Source organism: Gossypium arboreum, chromosome 11 (genome assembly GCF_025698485.1).
Source record: "Gossypium arboreum isolate Shixiya-1 chromosome 11, ASM2569848v2, whole genome shotgun sequence".
In the NCBI taxonomy this organism is placed as follows: Eukaryota; Viridiplantae; Streptophyta; class Magnoliopsida; order Malvales; family Malvaceae; genus Gossypium; species Gossypium arboreum.
In genome coordinates this window covers 5,340,487-5,361,227 of record NC_069080.1, presented here as the reverse complement: position 1 = coordinate 5,361,227, position 20,741 = coordinate 5,340,487, and the positions used below count along the sequence as shown (strand labels likewise).

The following is a 20,741-nucleotide window of genomic DNA, read 5'->3' as shown; positions in this document are numbered from 1 at the left end:
TCGTAGAGATAAGTTGTGTTCTTTCTATTGAATCCATTCAGAGTAGATTTTAAAGTCAACTGAATAGGGATTTAGCTATAAGAAGTAATGAATTGTGTCGAAGATAATGGAGGGTAATTATCCAATATGTCTCAAGGAGGCTAATACAATTGCACATGCTCTTGCCAGATCAATGATGCAATTCCTTGTCAATCCACCTGCTTTTCAAGAGATACCTTTAGTGATAGCGAGTCAATTACGAAGAGATAATTCTTCCCTTTAATTTAGGATGCTATGATTAATGTGTAATTGTTATTATTTTATAAAAATATATATATTTTACTTCGTGGGTTCAAAAGTGTTTGAGATATACATTATTAGTTAGGAGTATAGATTTAAAGCTAAAGCCTAAGAGATTTAGAGCTACATTTATTTTTTTTAAAGTTGTATTATTACGAATAGAGTATATTAATTCACACGCATATATAGTTAAGTATTACGGGGTTAGATAAGATGACAATGATTTCTTCCACCTTAATCAGTGGTCAAGGGTTCGATCCTAGTTCTAGGTATAGAGCAACTTTAAAACTGCTACGTCTATCCCATTAATGGGCCTATAGAACACAAAGGATTATCACTAAATTCGCTCTAATGGATTAATCACGAAAGATTGTTATCAATTTCGACATAACACTATTTATAAAATTAATTTTTTTAGTTGCAATATCAAATATTAATCAATTTACAAATATAATTAAGTTGATTTTAAATTTCATTTATTTATTTTAATAGAATTTTAATATATAAATAAAATCTTATTTGATCAAACAATTTGCATTTCAATTTAAAGCTAAAACTTAACACTACAAAATATATGCATTAATATTCAATATTTAGGTATTTTCATTTAACTAGTAGTTAAAAATCACTAAAAGGAGTTTGAATTTCATTATTATTATTTTTAAAAGGATTAAAATTTTTATTTCTGTAATATTTTTAATTATGTTAGACGATTTAAATAATGTACATTACACTAATTTCTTAAAATAAAAATAAATTATTAAAAAAATAAAATTAACATATAAATCATATGCAATATCTGCTATATTCTAATTTATTACTTAAGTCAAATATAATGTTATATTACATCGAAATATTTTTAAAGTGTTTATTAACTTAATAAGGGAGTATTTATTGATTTCTTAAAATAATTATATTTTACACAAACCTGTAAAATAATATTAATAGATTTAAAATTAATAAAATTTAAAATTCAAAATATAAAAATGAAGAAACTAAAATTTTAAAATTAAAATTTAATAAAAAGTCGAAGAGCTTATTTCATATTTAAACCAATATAAAAATAAGTAAACTTCTGGATTCAATGATGGACATGAGATGGCCACCGCAATCACCAAAGTAAATAAAGTTTAATACTTTTAATGATACATGGAACATAATATTTTAAATGAAGGCTTTGCTCAGGCATGACAGGATCCGTATAGAAAATGAAAAATCAAACTGCGTTGGAGTTTGGACCACCAGGTGTTGTTCTATAAAGGAAGAAGACAAGACACCCAGCCAGGCGTCGCCTCCGCTCACATTAACTTTCCTCTCAGCTTAAAGTTGCGTACTTGCCATGCTATTAATTATTTATTTTTTACTAAATTATAGATAAAAATTTAAAAATTATAATAGGTTTGATATTCGGAATTATTTTTAATTTAAAAATTTTGGTTGATTAATTAACATTGGTATAATTCTTTTGTTAAAATTGTTGCGTGAGATTTTAAAATTAAAAAATATTCACTTAATAATTATATAATAAAAAAATATATTGTAAAGGAGGCGGTTAACTTGGCGGTATCTTCCCATTCATGAACTTTATAAATCTCCGTATCATATAAATACCCCAGTGAAAGCAGGCTTCTTTCAAGTGAAAACTCCAGTCCCATTGATTTTCTTTTATAAGAGAAGGCTAAAAACAACTTTACTAGTATTTTTTTTCATAGTAAATATGTCAGCCCGAAGCACTGCTGGTCAGGTCATTCGTTGCAAAGGTTCATTTGTTTCTGTTTTCTCCATTTATCTTTTCCCTTTGATTCTGGTTTCTTACTTAAGAGTTTATGTGCAATTGTATATTTTTATTTATTTAAAAAAAATGGAATACTTTGCAACTGTAACTAGCTGCGGTGGCATGGGAGGCCGGGAGGCCACTGGTGATTGAAGAAGTGGAGGTGGCACCACCGCAAGCAATGGAGGTTCGTGTGAAGATACTCTTCACCTCTCTCTGCCACACTGATGTTTACTTTTGGGAAGCCAAGGTAATTTAATTAATTTATTGCCTCTCATGATTCGTTCACATTGTGAAGCAATTAACATACTTGAAAACTAATATGATCAATCATTTGTCATCTTACAGGGCCAAACTCCGGTCTTTCCTCGCATATTTGGTCATGAAGCTGGGGGGTATGCCCTAAAGTCATATCCCATCCATTTCCCTATAAATTGAGCAACTCAATTAGATATTTTTATCCCTCTATTGACAGGGTTGTTGAGAGTGTGGGTGAGGGTGTGACAGAACTTAAGCCCGGGGACCATGTGCTTCCGGTCTTCACCGGGGAATGCGGCGGCTGTCGTCACTGCAAGTCCGAGGAAAGCAACATGTGTGACCTGCTAAGGATCAACACTGATCGAGGGGTGATGCTTAGGGATGGCAAGACTAGGTTCTCCATTAATGGAAAACCCATATACCATTTTGTTGGTACATCCACCTTCAGTGAATACACTGTTGTGCATGTTGGTTGTGTTGCTAAAGTCAATCCCGCCGCTCCTCTTGACAAAATTTGTGTTCTCAGCTGTGGAATCTCTACAGGTCTTAAACAAAATCAATTTGTTACTTGATTTAGAATTTTCATTTTCCATTTATTCTGTTAGTTTAATGGAGTTTTAAATAATTTTCGAGGTCTTGGTGCCACCTTGAATGTTGCAAAGCCCACCAAGGGTTCAACTGTGGCCATTTTTGGACTGGGAGCAGTAGGCCTTGCTGTGAGTATTCCTTCTTTCATACTATGTTTAATCAAATTTGGACGTGAGTGTCCGACATGGTTGTATCACTTTCTTCAGAGTCTTCTCATATATATATATATATATATTGATATCAGTAAAGAGTTAAACCAACATAGTTTCGTATAATTTATTTCCCCTTTGCCCTGCGGCTGGTTGATGTGGTCTTTATAATTAGGCTGCTGAAGGGGCTAGAATTGTAGGCGCTTCTAGGATTATTGGGGTCGATCTGAATCCTAACAGATTTGAGGAAGGTAAGCTACGAATCCCAGAAGGGAGTTGTTGATTTACTGTCTTGAAAATTGAAATGATTCCTCTAATGTTCTGTTTCCTTGGTGTATTTTAAACAGCCAAGAAATTTGGATGCAATGAATTCGTGAACCCTAAAGACTATGACAGGCCAGTTCAAGAGGTTTGTGACTGAAAACCATAACTTTTGGCTGTAATGTACATTTAAATAAAGACAACACTTCAGTCCCAAAATTTACTCCCTTATTTTCAGGTGCTGGCTGAAATGACAAATGGAGGAGTTGATCGAAGCGTCGAGTGCACGGGAAACATCAATGCCATGATCTCTGCATTTGAATGTGTCCACGATGTAATTCCCTTTCTTCATGCATTTTGCCTAAAACCTGACAGAAACTAGGAAGCAGAATGAAGCTAAGAATAGAGACAATAATGCTTGACACATTGGGCTATGTTTTCTGTTTTTATGCAGGGATGGGGTGTGGCCGTACTCGTTGGTGTTCCGAACAAAGATGATGCTTTTAAAACACATCCCGTGAATTTTCTGAACGAGAGGACTCTGAAAGGTACCTTCTTTGGCAACTACAAGCCCCGGTCCGACCTTCCTTCAGTTGTGGAGAAGTACATAAACAAAGTAAGCTACATCATTCCTTCCTAAAAACTCTGGACAATTATGCAGCTAGCAATTGGATGGCTACTTAGAACATTCATTTCTGTAATTCGTTATGAACTCAGAAAGAGTAATGTGATACATGCAGGAGCTTGAGCTGGAGAAATTTATAACGCATGAAGTGGCATTCTCAGATATAAACAAGGCTTTCGATTACATGCTTGCTGGGGAGGGCATCCGCTGTCTTATTCGCATGGATACTTGAAACCTATCAAACTTCATTTGTAATCATCATCGATCATACATATCTTAATGTTGTTTCCCTTTTTCATGCTCTGTATACTATATGAGACAGTACCACCACGCTTCTGTTCCTTTGCCTTGATGAATCATCAAACTACAATTCCATTTCTGTTCAATTAATCAATTGATAAAGATTTAAAATATATTTTTCAAGTTTAATAAGTCAACTCCTAACCTATTTTAGGACGGGATATACAAGTATTTTTTTTATATGTAAATTTTGATAATTTTGATTTAATGTGTAATATTATATATGAATTTTAATGTTATATATTTTTATATATAAATTTGATTTGGTTTAATTTTCATAAATTTTGAATAATGATATTGAATTAAAATTATTTTATATTGATATATTATATACAAATAAGAATATTAATTAAATATAAAAATATATATGTATTTGTTTTTTGAGATATATGCAATTGAATAAAATTAAGTATATAAATATATAATTTGATAAAGCAATTGATATGCTTAAAATTTTATAGAGCGCATGGTTGAAAAAGTCTAGATAGTAAGTTCTGGGTATGGTCAGGCTTGACAGGGACTCAGTCGACAGGGGTACGTAAGATCACCACGTGTCCGGCCGAAAACGGTAGAAGGCAGATATTTCGAAAACAAGCGTCTGATCACTTTTAGCTGACGGTAAAGTTGCCCACTTGCCTCAACCCGTCGAATCAATCTACTAAAATACTAACATATTCACGACCCCATGTTCGGGAAAACAAATAAATTTTAGGCGTCGTTTGCTTTGTGGATCAAAAGAAAAACAGCGTTTTCCTTGGGTGAATTCTTGCTTCCAGTTCATGAACTCAATGTATATGTCTCTTACAAATGCCCCGTCAAAGCAGGCTTCTTTGACGTGTAAAAATATCAGTCCCCTCGATTCTTACTTTAAGAGATGCCAAGCTCCTAAACCCCAATTTACTAGAATATTTTTCCAGGTTTCCAAAAGGAAAAAACGGATAGTTTGCCAAGTAAATATGTCTGCCCAAAGCACTGCTGGTCAGGTCATTCGTTGCAAAGGTACATCTTCATTCTGGATTTTTACTTGAGTGTTTAGGGTTTTATCATCATACTTTGATGCTTCGTTTTTGAGGAAAACCATTTGTCATTTTATATGTTTATTCTTTGAAATACATTGCAACTGCATGTAGCTGCGGTGGCATGGGAAGCCGGGAAGCCACTAGTGATTGAAGAAGTGGAGGTGGCACCACCACAAGAAATGGAGGTTCGTCTGAAGATCCTCTTCACCTCTCTCTGCCACACTGATGTTTACTTTTGGGAAGCCAAGGTATTTTAGTTAAATGCCTCCTCATGATGCATTCTCGTTGTAAAGCAATACTCATTACTCGCATACTTGGAAACTAATATTGTTCAGCATTGTCATCTTTCAGGGCCAAACCTCATTATTCCCTCGTATATTTGGTCATGAAGCTGGGGGGTATGCTCAATACTATTTTTTTTTTCCTTTTTTCATTTTTAGTACATCTATCATCAATGAGTCCAACAGTCAAACTCTTATCCGATCCATTTCCATATAAATTCAGCAAGGCATATTTTTTACATTGAACAGCATCTGCATGGGATCTATGTCAGATTGGTCGGATCTGTTGAACCTAGATATAAATGGCCATATCTGTATCCATTTAGTGTGGTAACCAGATATTTTTATCACTCTATTGACTATTTTGTTTACAGGATTGTTGAGAGTGTGGGTGAGGGTGTGACACACCTTAAACCCGGTGACCATGTGCTTCCGGTCTTCACTGGGGAATGCGGCAACTGTCGTCATTGCAAGTCCAAGGAAAGCAACATGTGTGACCTGCTAAGGATTAACACTGACCGAGGGGTGATGCTTAGTGATGGCAAGACCAGGTTCTCCATTAATGGAAAACCCATCTACCATTTCGTTGGCACATCCACCTTCAGTGAATACACTGTTGCTCATGTTGGCAGTGTTGCCAAAATCAATCCCGCCGCTCCTCTTGACAAAGTTTGTATTCTCAGCTGTGGCATCTCTACAGGTCTTAAAGAGAATCAATTGTTACTTGATTTAAAATTTTAATTTTCCATTTAATCTGTTAGTTTAATGGAGCTTTAAATAATTTTCGAGGTCTTGGTGCCACCTTGAATGTTGCAAAGCCCACCAAAGGTTCAACTGTGGCCATTTTTGGACTGGGAGCAGTAGGCCTCGCTGTGAGTATCCCTTCTTCCATACAATTGAGCAGAGTATCGTATATGGGATGTGTTCCACATGGTTCTGATCAGTTTTCTCGAAGTTACTTTTTTTAAAATGTATATGGAGGAATTTTTGGAGGCTATATTCTTAGCTTCATGTGTCCAATGCCATTCTTGGACATAGAAATTTCAAGAAAAATAATATAGCGTGGGAACATAATAAGTTTCGTACTTTTTTTCCTCGCCCCTGCTGCTGCTAACTTGGATAACATTGTTGATGTGGTGTTTATAATTAGGCTGCTGAAGGGGCTAGAATTGCAGGCGCTTCTAGGATTATTGGGGTTGATCTGAATCCCAACAGATTTGAGGAAGGTAAGTTAAAAACCCCAGAAGGGAATTTGTTGATTTATTGTCTTTAAAATGCTTCGTCTAATGTTCAGTTTCCTTGGTGTATCTTAAACAGCTAAGAAATTTGGTTGCACTGAATTCGTCAACCCGAAAGACCATAACAAGCCGGTTCAAGAGGTTTGTGAAAACCATAACAATTGGTTTCAAGGTAAAACTAAATGAAGACAACGCTTCATTCTCAAAATTTTACTCCCTTATTTTCAGGTGCTTGCTGAAATGACAAATGGGGGAGTTGATCGAAGCGTCGAGTGTACTGGAAACATTAATGCCATGATCTCTGCATTTGAATGTGTTCACGATGTAATTCCCTTTCTTCATGCATTTGCCTAATCTTGATAGAAACTCTGAAGTACAACGAAGCAAATAACAGAAATTGTGATGTTTGACACATTTAGCTATGTTTTTTGTTTTTGTGCAGGGATGGGGTGTTGCGGTACTCGTCGGTGTTCCAAACAGAGATGATGCATTTAAAACACATCCCGTGAATTTTTTGAATGAGAGGACTCTGAAAGGAACCTTCTTTGGCAACTACAAGCCCCGGTCCGACCTTCCTTCGGTGGTGGAAAAGTATATGAACAAAGTAAGCTACATCGTTCCTTCCTAGAACTTCTTGACAAATATGGCGCTAGCTAAACTTTTAATCTTAATTACTAGAATATAATACCAAATCTGAGTTAAAGCATGTTGTCCACCAATTCTAACATGTTGGATGGCTACTTAGAACATTCATGTTTGTAATTTCTTTGTGATGCATGTAGGAGCTTGAGCTAGAGAAATTTATAACGCAGCAAGTGGCATTCCGGGATATAAACAAGGCCTTCGATTACATGCTTGCTGGGGAGGGCATCCGCTGTATCATTCGCATGGATGCTTGAAAATTTGTAAACCCTTAATAAAGAAATGTGAATAAATTGAGCAGTCAATGCGTTTCCCTTTTCATGCTTTGTATATTCATGTGACGGTACCCACCACGCCTTGTGTTGATTTGCTTTGATGTATCATCAAACTACAATTCCATTTCTGTTTTATTTATCCTCTCTCAAATCATTTCCTATATATTCATCGGCTGAGTTATGCATAGGACTGAAAAGTTATCTAAAATTTGAGAAGACTCGGATAAAAAATTAGGTTCGAAAAATGTGTTTAGTCAGAAAAAAATTGGTCTGTTTAAAATATGAAAAGGCTCAGGTTTGAATATTTCAGGCCTGAGCTTGACTCAAATCAATATATTTTTAAATTTATAATATTTATTTTATATATTATATAATTTATAACAAATTAAAAAATAAATTTATGCTAAATATATAATATTACTCTTATGTAAATATTAAAATAATATTAAAATGATTATATAAAAATTTTATTAAATAAAAATTTAATTATTAATATTAAAATAAGATTATATAAATATTTTTTAAAAATATTTAAAATATAATATAAGCGGCCTAAACTGAGTTTAGGTTAATTTTTTGAATATGAGCAAATTTGAACAAAATTTTAGGTACATATTTTGAGTCAAATTAGACTTGAATAAATATAAAATATGTTAATATTATATTTAGACCCGACCCAAATCTAACCAAACTCATCAGCACCTCTAGTAATCATTATATAAGTTTCAAAACCCTTTAAAATTATTTAAGTTTTTCACCTTTTCAATTAGAATTTAATAAGATATACATTTTTAAAAAACTTAATAACTGTTTAATCATAAATATTTCAAACCACTAAAATAACTCTTTATCTATAATTTTTCATTAAAGATTTAAAAATAAATTTATTTTAAAACTATTAATGTATTGTTCATATTATTTTTTAATCATCAAAATAACTTTAGAAAATATTTAAAATGTATGAATAATTAAAATATGTTTCATATTTGATTTATTAATAAATTTGTAATTATCTTTCACAATAATGTAAATTTAATTAACTAGTTATCTATGTATTGCACATGATGATGAAATGAACAATAAATGTTGGAAAGACACACAAAAGAAAGAAATTATTATTAATTTCAAAGGCAAGTAAAATAAAAATCGACAACAAGACGTAAGAAATGAAAGCCGATCCCTATGGCAACTGGTGTGATGAAAGCGATACGTAAAGCAGGCAGAGTCGGGTAGGCGGTAGTATTTGAATTCAGTAAGACCCAAACCCGATTACCCAGTTTAATATATGAATCTCCCATTTGCGTTTTCTTATTTCATTCCCCTTGTTCCTTCCCTCCCCTTCCCCACGCCCATAGTTTTCCTCGTTTCCTAATCTTCATTCCATTTAGTTTCACCGCATCAAAAACAAAAGCTTTCCCTCTTTTATTTGGGATTACTTTTTCTACCCAATCATCTCGTGACTGACAGTAAATGGCCACGCCTTCCATTTCCACTTCCACTGCTTCCATTGGCAAACTTCCAAAATCTAACATGCCCTGCCCATTCCCAAGCGCCCCGTGACTCACTTTCACTCTTTTCTTCTCGTGAATTCATTCCCTTTCGTTCCAAACCAACACATATCTCCAAATTTTACCCAACTCCCAAATTCCTAATTAATTCTCCTTATCATATTTATACCCCCCCCCCAAACCATGTATTCATCTTCACCACCTCCTTCTCACCAGTCCCACAAAAAACATCCCAGAAGAAATCCCTGGAATTCCACTTCTCTCCTTGTCTCACTATCCATGTCTGCTTTCCTTCTCCTTTCCCTTCTTTCCCTCTCCCATTTCTTCATCTTCTCTTCTTCCAGTCATCACCCACCTCATAACTCCCCTGTTTACGCCTCTGAATCCTCTCAAATCCGCCTTGCTTGCAAATCCACTCGCTTCCCACAACCCTGCGAATCCTCCCTTTCGCGATCCTCTCTTCTCCCTCCTAATCCGACCTCCCTCCAATTCATCCAATCCGCCATTTCCGTCTCTTCTGATAACCTCAAAACCGGGCAATCCATGGTGAAATCCATCCTCGACTCCTCCAAAGGCAACCTCAACCGCTCCAACGCCGCCGCCATCTGTCTCAACATCCTTTCTAATTCTGATTACCGCATGAGATCGACCAATGACGCTCTGGCACGTGGCAAGATCAAGGACGCTCGTGCATGGATGAGCGCGGCCCTTTGCTACCAATACGATTGTTGGAGCGCGCTCAAGTACGTAAATGACACCAAATTGGTCGGTGAAACGATGGCGTTTTTGGACTCTTTAACGCAACACAGCAGCAACGCGTTGAGCATGATGGTCGCCTACGATAATTACGGGGAGGACATAGCCGCGTGGGTCCCTCCCAAGACGGAACGGGACGGGTTCTACGAGAACGGGTCGGGTGGGACGGAGCTGGGGTTTAACGGGGGTTTACCGTCAAACTTGAAGACGGACGTAACGGTGTGTAAAGACGGGAGCGGAGGGTGTTACAAGACAGTGCAAGAGGCCGTCAACGCAGCACCGGCAAATGCAGAGAGTACACGCCGTTTCGTGATATATATAAAGGAAGGTGTGTACGAAGAAACGGTGAGGGTGCCACTGGAGAAGAAAAATGTGGTCTTTTTGGGGGATGGAATGGGTAAAACCATCATTACGGGTGCTTTAAATGCAGGGATGCCTGGACTTACCACTTATGAGACTGCTACTGTCGGTGAGTACTACTACCCTCCTCCACTACTTACGTTAAACATTTAACTTTGTTTAAGAATTCTCAGTTTTACATTTATGAATGAGCTTGATAAGATACTGCGTCTAGACTTTCATGGTTTCCCAGAGCTTATATATAGTAGTAGTACCCATAAGCCAATTTGGAGTAAAAGTCTCTGAGTTAACTCATCAAATAAGTCTTATTCGCTTAGCTAATCCAGAGGTGTATCCCCTTTTCTTTAGGCTGTATATATATGATTATTGCAAATGTAGATTGAGCTTTGGCTGTTGCAGGGGTTCTTGGGGATGGATTTATGGCGAGTGGGCTCACAATCCGGAACACAGCAGGCCCTGATGCCCACCAAGCAGTAGCCTTTAGATCAGATAGTGATCTTTCTGTCATTGAGAACTGTGAATTCCTAGGCAACCAAGATACTCTCTACGCTCACTCCCTCCGCCAGTTCTACAGGAAGTGCCGTATTCAGGGGAACGTGGACTTTATCTTCGGGAATTCTGCCTCGGTGTTCCAAGATTGTGAAATTTTGGTTGCTCCCCGGCAGGTAAAACCCGAAAAAGGTGAGAACAATGCTGTGACAGCTCATGGTAGAACTGATCCTGCTCAATCGACTGGTCTGGTTTTCCAGAACTGCTTGATCAACGGAACTGATGAATACATGAGATACTATTATGGCAAGCCTAAAGTGCACAAGAACTTTTTGGGAAGGCCATGGAAGGAATATTCAAGGACAGTTTTTATAAATTGTGTTATGGAAGCACTTATTAATCCAAATGGATGGATGCCATGGAAGGGTGACTTTGCATTGAAAACACTCTTCTATGGAGAATTTGGGAATTCTGGTCTTGGATCCATTCCATTGAACAGAGTTCCATGGAGTACTCAAATTCCATCCCAGCATGTACATACATTTTCAGTCCAAAATTTCATTCAAGGAGATCAATGGATTCCAACATCATCTTGATTACCCCCAGGAATCATGTTGATTACAAAGTTAAGATGATAAGAATTCCAAGAATGTAAACCCAAGGAAAGTTTAGCCAATCATAATCATATTCGTCTGTAACAAAATCTTCATTGGAGAATGTTAGTGCCTTAGCCTACGCTATTTTGTCCTTTTTATTTTTTCCTAAATTATCTGTATGTACATATTTGAAGTTTGGGTCTGTAATGGAATATGTTTCTCAAATATATAGAAAAACATCAAAAATTTAGTATTCTCATATTGCACGGTAAAATCACCAAGAAAGCCTCTTAGGGGCAGATTTCCTTTTAGCCCCGCTATTGAAAAAAAACAAATTAATCTTTATATATTTTTAAAATATAAATTAGTTCATTTGTTAAATTTTCTGTTTAAATGAGATGATTAATTACTGATTTGATTTTTGAACTATAGTTAAATTTTATTTATTTCAAAACTCAAAAACTATGTCTTTTACAATATTTTTTTCCTATTTAACAAAACCAAGAAAAAAAAAATCCCATGCTTATTGAAGAACAAAATAAATAAATAAAAACTTCACTGAAGCAAAAAAAAAAAAACACTAAAACTAAAAGTTTTGATTAACACTTCTAATTTTTTTATGCTTTCGTTAATATTCAATTTTATCTTCATCGCGGGACTCTAACTAAAAGGTACATAAAAATTTATTTAATGTTTGCTTTCTTCTACTTCAATGAATACTTATTTTCGCATCTCCTGATGGTGTGTAATCACTGTTATAAAATTTCGATATTTCATTTTCGTATTTCTTAGCTATTACGAACTTTACCTTTTGAAGAATTTATTGTTTAATACCTAAGAAGCGTTACTAGGTTTAATAATTTATGGGTTTTGAATTTTTAATATAAATTTATGATTCTAAACAATGACTCCATGAATTTTGAAATTTTATAAAATAATGTTTTAAATTTATAGGGAGAAATAAAATATAAAAAATGAAATTTTAATTCAAAATAAAACCCCAAAATCATCAATGCATCCCCCCAAAGTGGAGAAGCCGCGAATAGAGCTCCTTGCCTTCATATTCTTCTTTGTCGCCAAAGAGATGCAAAATCGGAAGATTGTGTTTACTATAAATGTGTTGTTTCTTTGGTTTGAATGTATTTTAATAGTATTAAAGTCAATATTTTTTGAAATTGGTGCTTTTAGAATTGTACCGAAAAGTGTTTTCAATAAGTAAGATTATTGTCTTATTATATTAGATAGTTCTCATCAAATAGAGAATTTTATTGAAAATGAAAATATTTCTTTATTATTGAAATAGTGCTCAATATTTAAAAAGTAAAAATAACCACCACAATTAAAAAAAAAAGAACTTATTTGAATGTAGGTTTTGGCTTTAATAAAATTTTATTTTATTTTAATGGAAATCTGGCAGATTTGAATTCTTAAGAAAAAGTTAAGAGAAGATAAAAAATCATAGCGGATTATTTTTAAAAGTAATAACAATACTTTTTAAAATATTTTTATTGTAATTTTAAGAATTTTTAGAATTATTTTTAAACTTTTAACGTATCAAAATAAAAATTTAACTATAGTTCAAGGGATAAATTTGTAATTAACTATTAAAATAACATGTTTCATAATCCTCTTAATGGTATTTAATTGACAACTAACTAAAATGTAATAATTTGATGACGCTAGTGACTATTATATAATTTTTGAAAGTTGGGTGACGAAATATAATTATATTTATTTTAAATTTTTTAAATTTTTAGAATTATTGTTAAGAATTTTTTAAAAAATCAAAATAATATTTTAGCTATATCTTAGGGATGAAATTAGTAACTAATTATTTTAATTAATGTTCCATGTTATATAATTTTACTTTTTAAAATGTATAAAGATTAATTAATTTATTTTTAATAAAAATCGAAATGCAAAAGAGAAAAACTTTCTTTGTAATTTTACTCGTATTGCACACGAATTCATATATGGTACTAACATTGAACCTCGAGTAACATAGGTTTTAGCTGCCAGTACGACAAGATATGATGTCAAAGTCCATGAATGGGAGTATGACTGTGACTCACTCACATATTGGAATAGCCTGTGCCCAACTGGTTTTCTTGACTTACAGGCAAAGGTATTACGCCGACACGGTACATTTGCTGTTTGAATATGGCATAATTGTGTATTGGATAGGATTGGTCATTGCTTCACGCCTTTATCTCACTTCTCGCCTGGCCTTTCAACTACTTGAGTGCTTCCTCATTTAGCATGTAGTGAAAGGCAGTGATCACTTACGAGCTCTATGTGAAACAAAGGTTCTTTCATCTGCTTCTGTAGATAGACAGAAATGCTAATTGGATGGATATTAAATATGCATATGGTTATGAGTCACAAGTTCACATGAAACTATGGACAAAGTCCAAACAAAAGGTGGCATTGCTTCACATGATGGAGAAAGCGCAATGTCCATCCCTACTCATGCCTTAATTAACTTTCATAACTAGGGTCTTCATGTGTCCAACAGCCCTATGCTCTTGGGCTTTAGCTATATATTACTATGAAATAGATTATTTTTGTTGATGGATATAAATAATTGAAGTGCAGAATCCAAAAGTGGGGGTCATAAGATAAGGTTAGACAGACTATTGTTTAATTAATGGCACAGAGAACCATCATGCTTCTCCACTAGCCACTCTAACATAGCTTCCTATGCCTGCAATTAATTAGCCAAGGTTGGGTGCGTTTTGGACTTTTTCTTGGCTTCAATTCAATCGCATGCATATATAATATATATGATGCTTTGTCATGGTTTCAAGGTGGATCTAATACATAAGTCACACTCCAATACAAAAAGGCATAACATTTATAATTTCCTCATTCTCCCAACTAACTACCACTGGATCTAATGGAATGGCCAGTAACGAGCTCTCGAAACTACTACCACTTATTATTATATTTCGAATAGTTTTTTTTTCCTAAATAAAGTGACATTTTATCAAGTACAATTCTTAAATTCATTATTATACTTTGCAAAAATTTAAAAACTATTCAGAACACTTTACAGAAATTGAAAAGATAGTCCAATTGTGAACTTTGTTGTTAATTGATTGAAAATCAATAGTTTAACGGTTTATATAAAAAAAAGAAAAAAATTAGTAATTTTATATGCAACAAACTAACAAAAATCAACATTTCAATCTCATATGCTTATTCAACTAATTTATCAATTTTGTAAAATAAGAAAAATTTTGACAAATTTAAATAAAGAGGCTACTTTTAAAAAAATTAAACTTAAGTGATATAATTTAAAATTAAACTCATTTTTAATAGGTAAACTACTTAGTTAGTTACCTAACTTTTGGATACTTTCATTTAGTCACTACTGTTATAATAATTTATCAATGGTAATAAAGAAAAAATTGAGAAGTAAATATTCGTTCATATCATTCATATGTATTATAATTCAATAAGTAACATTCAAAATATCCAAAATAAAAATGGTAAAAATTACATAATAGATAAAATTTTTGTACCTTCTACTTTTTTACATTATATGGATCTTAAGTAATTAAACCACAAAAAATTAAGTCACCAATAACCAAAATTTAATTAGATGACCATAATCAAGTGTCTAAACCTATACCAAAAAAAGGGTAATTTTCATCACTTTCCAAATTTTGTCCTATACCAAAAAAAAAAAAAAAAAAAAAGAGCAGAACCCAATTTTTTCAAATACTGCCTTTACTTGAATCCATTTTAGGTCTCTTGGAAGGGACCGATTCTTGTGTAGACAGACCTTCCGATGTGCTTTGTTGACTCGAAGGAGTTGGAATCATCATCCATTTGACTATATTAACTTGAGAGTGAGTGTTCTTTGCTGCTTCGTGTTTAACCTTCATTCCTAGCAATGATTGTCGCATATCATGATGTTGATATGAAGGCTGCCCTTGATAGAAGTTCATTTCCACTTGGTGCAACCCTTTTAATCTGAGAAAAGAGAACAAATAAAATGATTATAACAACCAACCACAATGATAGTAGCATATTAGATATGATGACAATCCAAATAATAAATGAATGGTAAAATGAAAATTAATAATGCTATTTAAGTAAATATACGTATCAAGTTTAGGTGGTCTAGTGGGCACTTGGAGGATTAGGTTTCCATTTAGCTGGAGCAAGTTTCGTATTTGGAGGTGCTATTGGAGCAACTACTGCAGATAGCTATTGTTTGGGTGAAGGAGCAGTTTTTTAGGTGGATCGAATGTGCAAATAAGTCCATTTCAAACTATTTTTATCAGACAAGACAAATAAAAATGATCATCCTCTCATAAAAGAACAACAAACAGTGTCAGCATATGAAAATTGTCAATAAAATGCCTCTCACATGTCAAATTTTCAATAAATGACATTCCCTTTCCATGATTATTTACTCATTGCCAATCAAATATGTTAGTGAATAACCTAAATATTATCTCACCTAACAAACATTTACAACCCTCTAAGTACATATAATTTTTGGTTTCCTAATCTTTCAAAATAAAAATCATAAATAGAAGAGAATAAACCCACAAACAATTTAAAAAACTATATATAATTTTTGTCAATGTACAAACATTGGCTCCTCATTGCGATCCAATAACTGTTACCTCTGATCGATCGACAACAACAAAATTAATAAATTCACCCCTAACCCCCAAATTTGATTATCCTAAAATCAATTTTCGATTAAAAAATCTTAATTGGTACACCTCTTGTTTTTGAGTTTTTTTTTTTTAAAATCTAAATTTACTTGTTTTGGGGTTTTTTTCCGATTAAAATTTCAGATGCAATTCCTTATTTAGTTTTAAGTTAAAAATTCCAAAACAATGTTGTTTTGTCTAAAACACTCAACCAATTTTTTTTGGGCATCAATCATGTGAAGGTTTATGTGGAATAAATTTAATTAAAAAATTGGTTAAAAAATTACTTGTCATGTCACATTAATCTCCGTTAATAAGATAATAGATAGGTGACCAAAATGATAAATTATTGTAATGATAATAAATAAAATGAATTTTTTTTTACTTGAATAATCAAAATAAAACCGTTCAAAAATATTGAATAATGAACTAAAGTGGTTTATTTTTTTTTAAAATAAGAAAGTAAAGTTTCAATTGATGAAATTAACCGTCATAAGTGCAAAATATTAATAGGGATACAAGAAACTAACCATCTATTGGCGAATGGAGAGATATAAATGTTAATGGCCAAAACAACTAACATAAATTACTACCTTAATTAACATTTGATAATTGCATATTGTTCTCACTATTATAAGATTGTGCGGATAATAATTTTCAATTAACGGTAAAATGCTGTAAACTCTTTTACATTGGTGATTTACAAAATTAATTGATAAGTTTACAATCCATTACTATTGGACCCGAAATTAATGCCATTCAAGTCTACAATAATGAAAAAGGATTGTATGAAATAACAAATCAAATTTTTCTACAATAATGAAAAAGGATTGTATGAAATAACAAATCAGATTTTTACTCTTAAACAAAATTTAAATCCAAATGCAATAATCAGATTTGTCATTTTTCTATTAGAGAGACATCGGGAAATGAGTATAATTACAGTTTCATGTCATCTCTTATCCTGTAATAATATATAGTTTTTGGTAACTGATAAGTTCTAATACTGGAGATGAAAAATTCAAATATATACCACACTCATAACTACAATTCTGGGAAAAAATTGAAGCTTATATTATCTTCTACAAGAAAAAACTTTGAAGTTTTGAATGAAAAAATGGAAAAACTGAAACAAACAAAGAAACTCAGAATCCAGAGAGAAATTTGGTATTGATTGCAGGAGGTGTTGGAACAAAAGCTTCATCATTAGTCCAATTACCTTTACCCCATTGTTTCAACATACCCTTCCATTTACATCTGTTGTCGATACACTTCTCTAACCGCTTATCTTCAATTTTGATTCTCCAATGCCCATCCCTGAATTTTGCTTTCTCTGCTTGCCTTCTATCGAACTCCAGTTGCGCCTTTTGCCTCGACCTTAACATGCAGAATTCTTGCAGTTCTTCTGGCATTGCGTCATGCACTTTCCACCACCTTTCATGCGCCACATCGCTGGCAAACTCCACCATTATATCCACATTCCAGTTGCAGTCATAGTCCTTGAAGCATAACCATGGCTTTATACCTAGATAGTGAAGTACGTAAAGTATAGGCGGGTCCGATCCGAATAGCCGAGTCTTCTTTTGCTTCACTTCTTCCTCATCACCTATCCAGAAATGCTTCAGGAAGTTCATGTGCCGTGGAATCCGGTGCCACCATGTGAAAATCTCGTTTAAGTATCCCTGATCCCCACCGTTGTATGATTCGAACACATCGATATGTTCCATCAAAAGCTGGAAGGTGCAATTTGAAGGCTCGATGACCATGACACCCGAGTTAAACAGTGTGCCGTTATTTCCCGTGGCTGATATCTCTGGCATTGCGAATAAGAAATCAATGTTGCGCAGTATAAGTAGATCTGCATCGATGAATATGATCTTGTCATAATCGGTCAGTTGCCATAACCGGAACTTGCTGTAGTTCCATTCGTTGTATGCATCTTTTTCGGCTTTCGGATTCCTGATTCTTTGAATTGTCCTAACTTTCCATCCTGCTGCCTCAAGTCCACTCTTGTGGTACGCAGTGATCATCTCATCCACAAGTATCACAAGGTCACGGGTTGAGCCAGACAAGCGAATGCTTCGAGCAACAGCTATAGCTCCACATACGTAGACATGAGCCGAATGAAGAATCGTTGCATAAGCTTGTCGAGATGCATTCCCTGAATATATAGGCTCTGTAATTTAACATAACAGTACATTAGCTTCTAAGAATCTATATTCTTGCAGGAGGATGAGGCATTTGTTTTAAGAATATGAACTGACCTTTGACCTCAAAAGGAAGGGCAAGTTCACAAGATCCTGGAGGGAACTGGAGCTTTTCTCTCAACACATTCAAGTCTGGTTTGTATAACCAGACATTGTTTTCGCGTGCTACGAGTTCTTTGCAAGTGAACATGTTCGGAATCGGAAAGCACCTTGAAATGAAAAGCACATGCATCGGATAAAAGCCCTTGGCCGAGGTTGCAAGACTAGCAGCTGCAAGCTGCAAATGCAACCTAGCAACATCCCTTGACCAATTCCCCTCATTTCTACAAGGCAGCTTGACAGCAACCAGATCAAGACGTATTCCAGGGACTTCGATCTTCGGTAGAGAGGGACAAACAGGGACCTTTTCTTCTTGCTCCTCATCGATCCATTCCGGATATAACGAATCCCAAGTTACGTTCATGTCAGCATAGTCCAAATGCAGGACAATGTGTGTTGCATCAGGTATCAGGTGCTTCCAATGAGTAACTTCAGTAGTATTGAAATTCAAAAGTCCGATTCCCTGGTAGTCATGCTGTTCACCCATCATCTCGACAACCTTCATAACATCATCCCAGTCGATATCAATATCCGATACATATCGAGAATCTGCTCCTCCCCATATCCACCTCTTCATAAAATCTCGGCTGCATGGAGCATATAACTTTCATTAATCATCATATCATGCTTTTGAATCAAACTATTGGGAAGTTTGTTTCAGAGATTGATGATGGCACCTACCGGGATTTCACAGCCGATAAATGGTCACTTGTATAGGCCTCTGGAGAGTACAAAAGCGATACAAAAGTGCCACAAACAATGGCAATCAACACAAGTTTGAGAAGAGGGTATTTGCAGCATGAGTTTCGATCTTGGACTGAGATGTGGAAAGGCTTCCCAGTACCTTTCACTTTATTCCTATTTAACCGCCTTTTGTATATGGCCTCACTGCAATTATTGTAATTGAAAAGAGTAAAATGAATACGAGCCATTTTGATAGCCAGAGCGACCACGCCCTGCCAGAGGTCAGGTGCCTCCAAAATGGTAAAATTTTAGTTTTAGTCCTTCTAAAACTCCAGGCCTGGCCTATTTTAATTACTTGATTTAAAGTTCCAGTGCCTTAAAAGGCATTCTACTTGAGAAGAATCAAATGAATTATACATATCTCTGAAAGGTAGGTCTTCAACAATACACAAGATATATTAAAAAAAAAAAATAGCAGGTAAACTGGACAAATTTGTATTTAAAACTTGACTTTCAACTTAAGCAAAGATCTAACTTCACATTGCAGAACCTTAACAAAAGGTGATTTAGACATTTGTTCATCAAACAGCTTTAATAATAAGAAGAAAAGATTTGTAGATCAAAAGGAAAATATGAGGAAAAGCTAAATGGGATTAATTGCTGGTATTAAATCAAACTCAAGGCTCTTTGCTTAATCAGTTCGCTCAAATCATATCATCTACCATTGTAACAGAAAGGGTTTTCCAGGACAAATTCAGTACCCCAAAAAAGGAAAAGAGAAATCAATGCTGAAACTAGGAATTCTAAGCAGATTGTGATTCAAGCAAGGAAAAAAAGGAACTCACATTGATGCAGATAACCGATGTCTAGTGTCGACAGAACCCGGCGAGTTTCCTCTCATTTTTCTAAGTTGTTAGCAGCACACTCATGCATGCAACATCTGATAATCCAGAAAGAAAATCATCATATACATCACTAAAATCCAATCCAATCAAATCCAACTTTTTCTTTGATCAACTTTCATGATTCAAAAGAATTACGTAGAAAACCTCCGATCAAAAGCAAGTAATTAAAACAGTAAAAAAACAAGGCTGAGATAGAGAGAGAGCAATAACAAATCCGATGATATTAGGCAATGGAGGGGGAAATGATATAGCCTTGGAAACCAGCAAACAAAGCAATGGAGGCAATATAACACTACGAGTCACGTCGATTTAAAATGTTCTATTATTTACTCCAATGTTAACCACTCATTTCATTTTTGATTTCTTACCAACTTTTCTTTTGAATTTCATATGTGTATCATATAATTCTCTTGTTTATTTATTTATAAAGATTTTAATTATGTAGTTTTCAGTTTTACCAATTTGGTCTGGAGGCTCCACCATAAACCACCTACTTACACCCATCATGCACTAAACTTGAGGATCTAAATGCAAAGCCTTAATTCATTAGACCATAATAAGACAATTATGTTTTTTAATAAACAAGATTTCATACAAAAATACAACACTTCTTAAAGAAAAACATTTGTAAGAGTAGTTGACAGATTAGGTTAATGAAAATAACTAGTTTGGTTGAAAGGCGATCTGGATTAAGACTCAAGAAAGATTAACTAAGAAGAAATATATATATATATATATATTGAAGCTTCTATATAAACTGTTCACATGCATCTTA

General features: G+C 34.2%; 4 protein-coding genes across 7 annotated transcripts; 3 read left to right on the top strand and 1 right to left on the bottom strand.

Moving 5' to 3' along the window:
• The first annotated feature begins 1,872 nt into the window (after positions 1-1,872).
• On the top strand, positions 1,873-4,347 carry LOC108473637 (alcohol dehydrogenase 1). The gene is made up of 10 exons (XM_017775315.2): positions 1,873-2,039; positions 2,167-2,303; positions 2,402-2,448; positions 2,529-2,854; positions 2,945-3,027; positions 3,224-3,299; positions 3,396-3,457; positions 3,548-3,643; positions 3,764-3,925; positions 4,050-4,347. The coding sequence occupies exons 1-10, from the start codon at positions 1,997-1,999 to the stop codon at positions 4,164-4,166; spliced, it is 1,149 nt and encodes a 382-aa protein (XP_017630804.1). The 5' UTR covers positions 1,873-1,996; the 3' UTR covers positions 4,167-4,347.
• Positions 4,348-4,822: 475 nt separating this feature from the next.
• Positions 4,823-7,852, top strand: LOC108470699 (alcohol dehydrogenase 1-like). Of its 2 annotated transcripts, none has more exons than XM_053021182.1 (10): positions 4,823-5,233; positions 5,365-5,501; positions 5,605-5,651; positions 5,909-6,203; positions 6,296-6,406; positions 6,685-6,760; positions 6,852-6,913; positions 7,001-7,096; positions 7,215-7,376; positions 7,555-7,852. In XM_053021182.1, exons 1-10 carry the CDS (start codon positions 5,014-5,016, stop codon positions 7,669-7,671), a joined length of 1,323 nt encoding a protein of 440 aa, XP_052877142.1. In that variant the 5' UTR covers positions 4,823-5,013; the 3' UTR covers positions 7,672-7,852. The 2 variants fall into 2 exon arrangements, with proteins under 2 accessions (XP_052877142.1, XP_017627619.1); XM_017772130.2 differs by having other exon boundaries at positions 5,909-6,234; positions 6,324-6,406.
• A 1,130-nt stretch (positions 7,853-8,982) lies between these two features.
• LOC108474137 (probable pectinesterase/pectinesterase inhibitor 51) lies at positions 8,983-11,651 on the top strand. The gene is made up of 2 exons (XM_017776057.2): positions 8,983-10,422; positions 10,713-11,651. Exons 1-2 carry the CDS (start codon positions 9,381-9,383, stop codon positions 11,396-11,398), a joined length of 1,728 nt encoding a protein of 575 aa, XP_017631546.1. The 5' UTR covers positions 8,983-9,380; the 3' UTR covers positions 11,399-11,651.
• A 5,470-nt stretch (positions 11,652-17,121) lies between these two features.
• LOC108470907 (UDP-glucuronate:xylan alpha-glucuronosyltransferase 1-like) lies at positions 17,122-20,549 on the bottom strand. 3 transcript variants are annotated; one of them, XM_053020975.1, is made up of 5 exons: positions 20,425-20,549; positions 19,907-20,001; positions 19,059-19,265; positions 18,336-18,964; positions 17,122-18,247 (listed from the first exon to the last, which is right to left on the bottom strand). In XM_053020975.1, exons 2-5 carry the CDS (start codon positions 19,960-19,962, stop codon positions 17,217-17,219), a joined length of 1,923 nt encoding a protein of 640 aa, XP_052876935.1. In that variant the 5' UTR covers positions 19,963-20,001; positions 20,425-20,549; the 3' UTR covers positions 17,122-17,216. The 3 variants fall into 3 exon arrangements, with proteins under 3 accessions (XP_052876935.1, XP_052876934.1, XP_017627916.1); XM_053020974.1 differs by lacking the exon at positions 20,425-20,549 and adding an exon at positions 20,335-20,378; XM_017772427.2 differs by lacking the exon at positions 20,425-20,549 and adding an exon at positions 20,177-20,362.
• Positions 20,550-20,741: the final 192 nt, after the last annotated feature.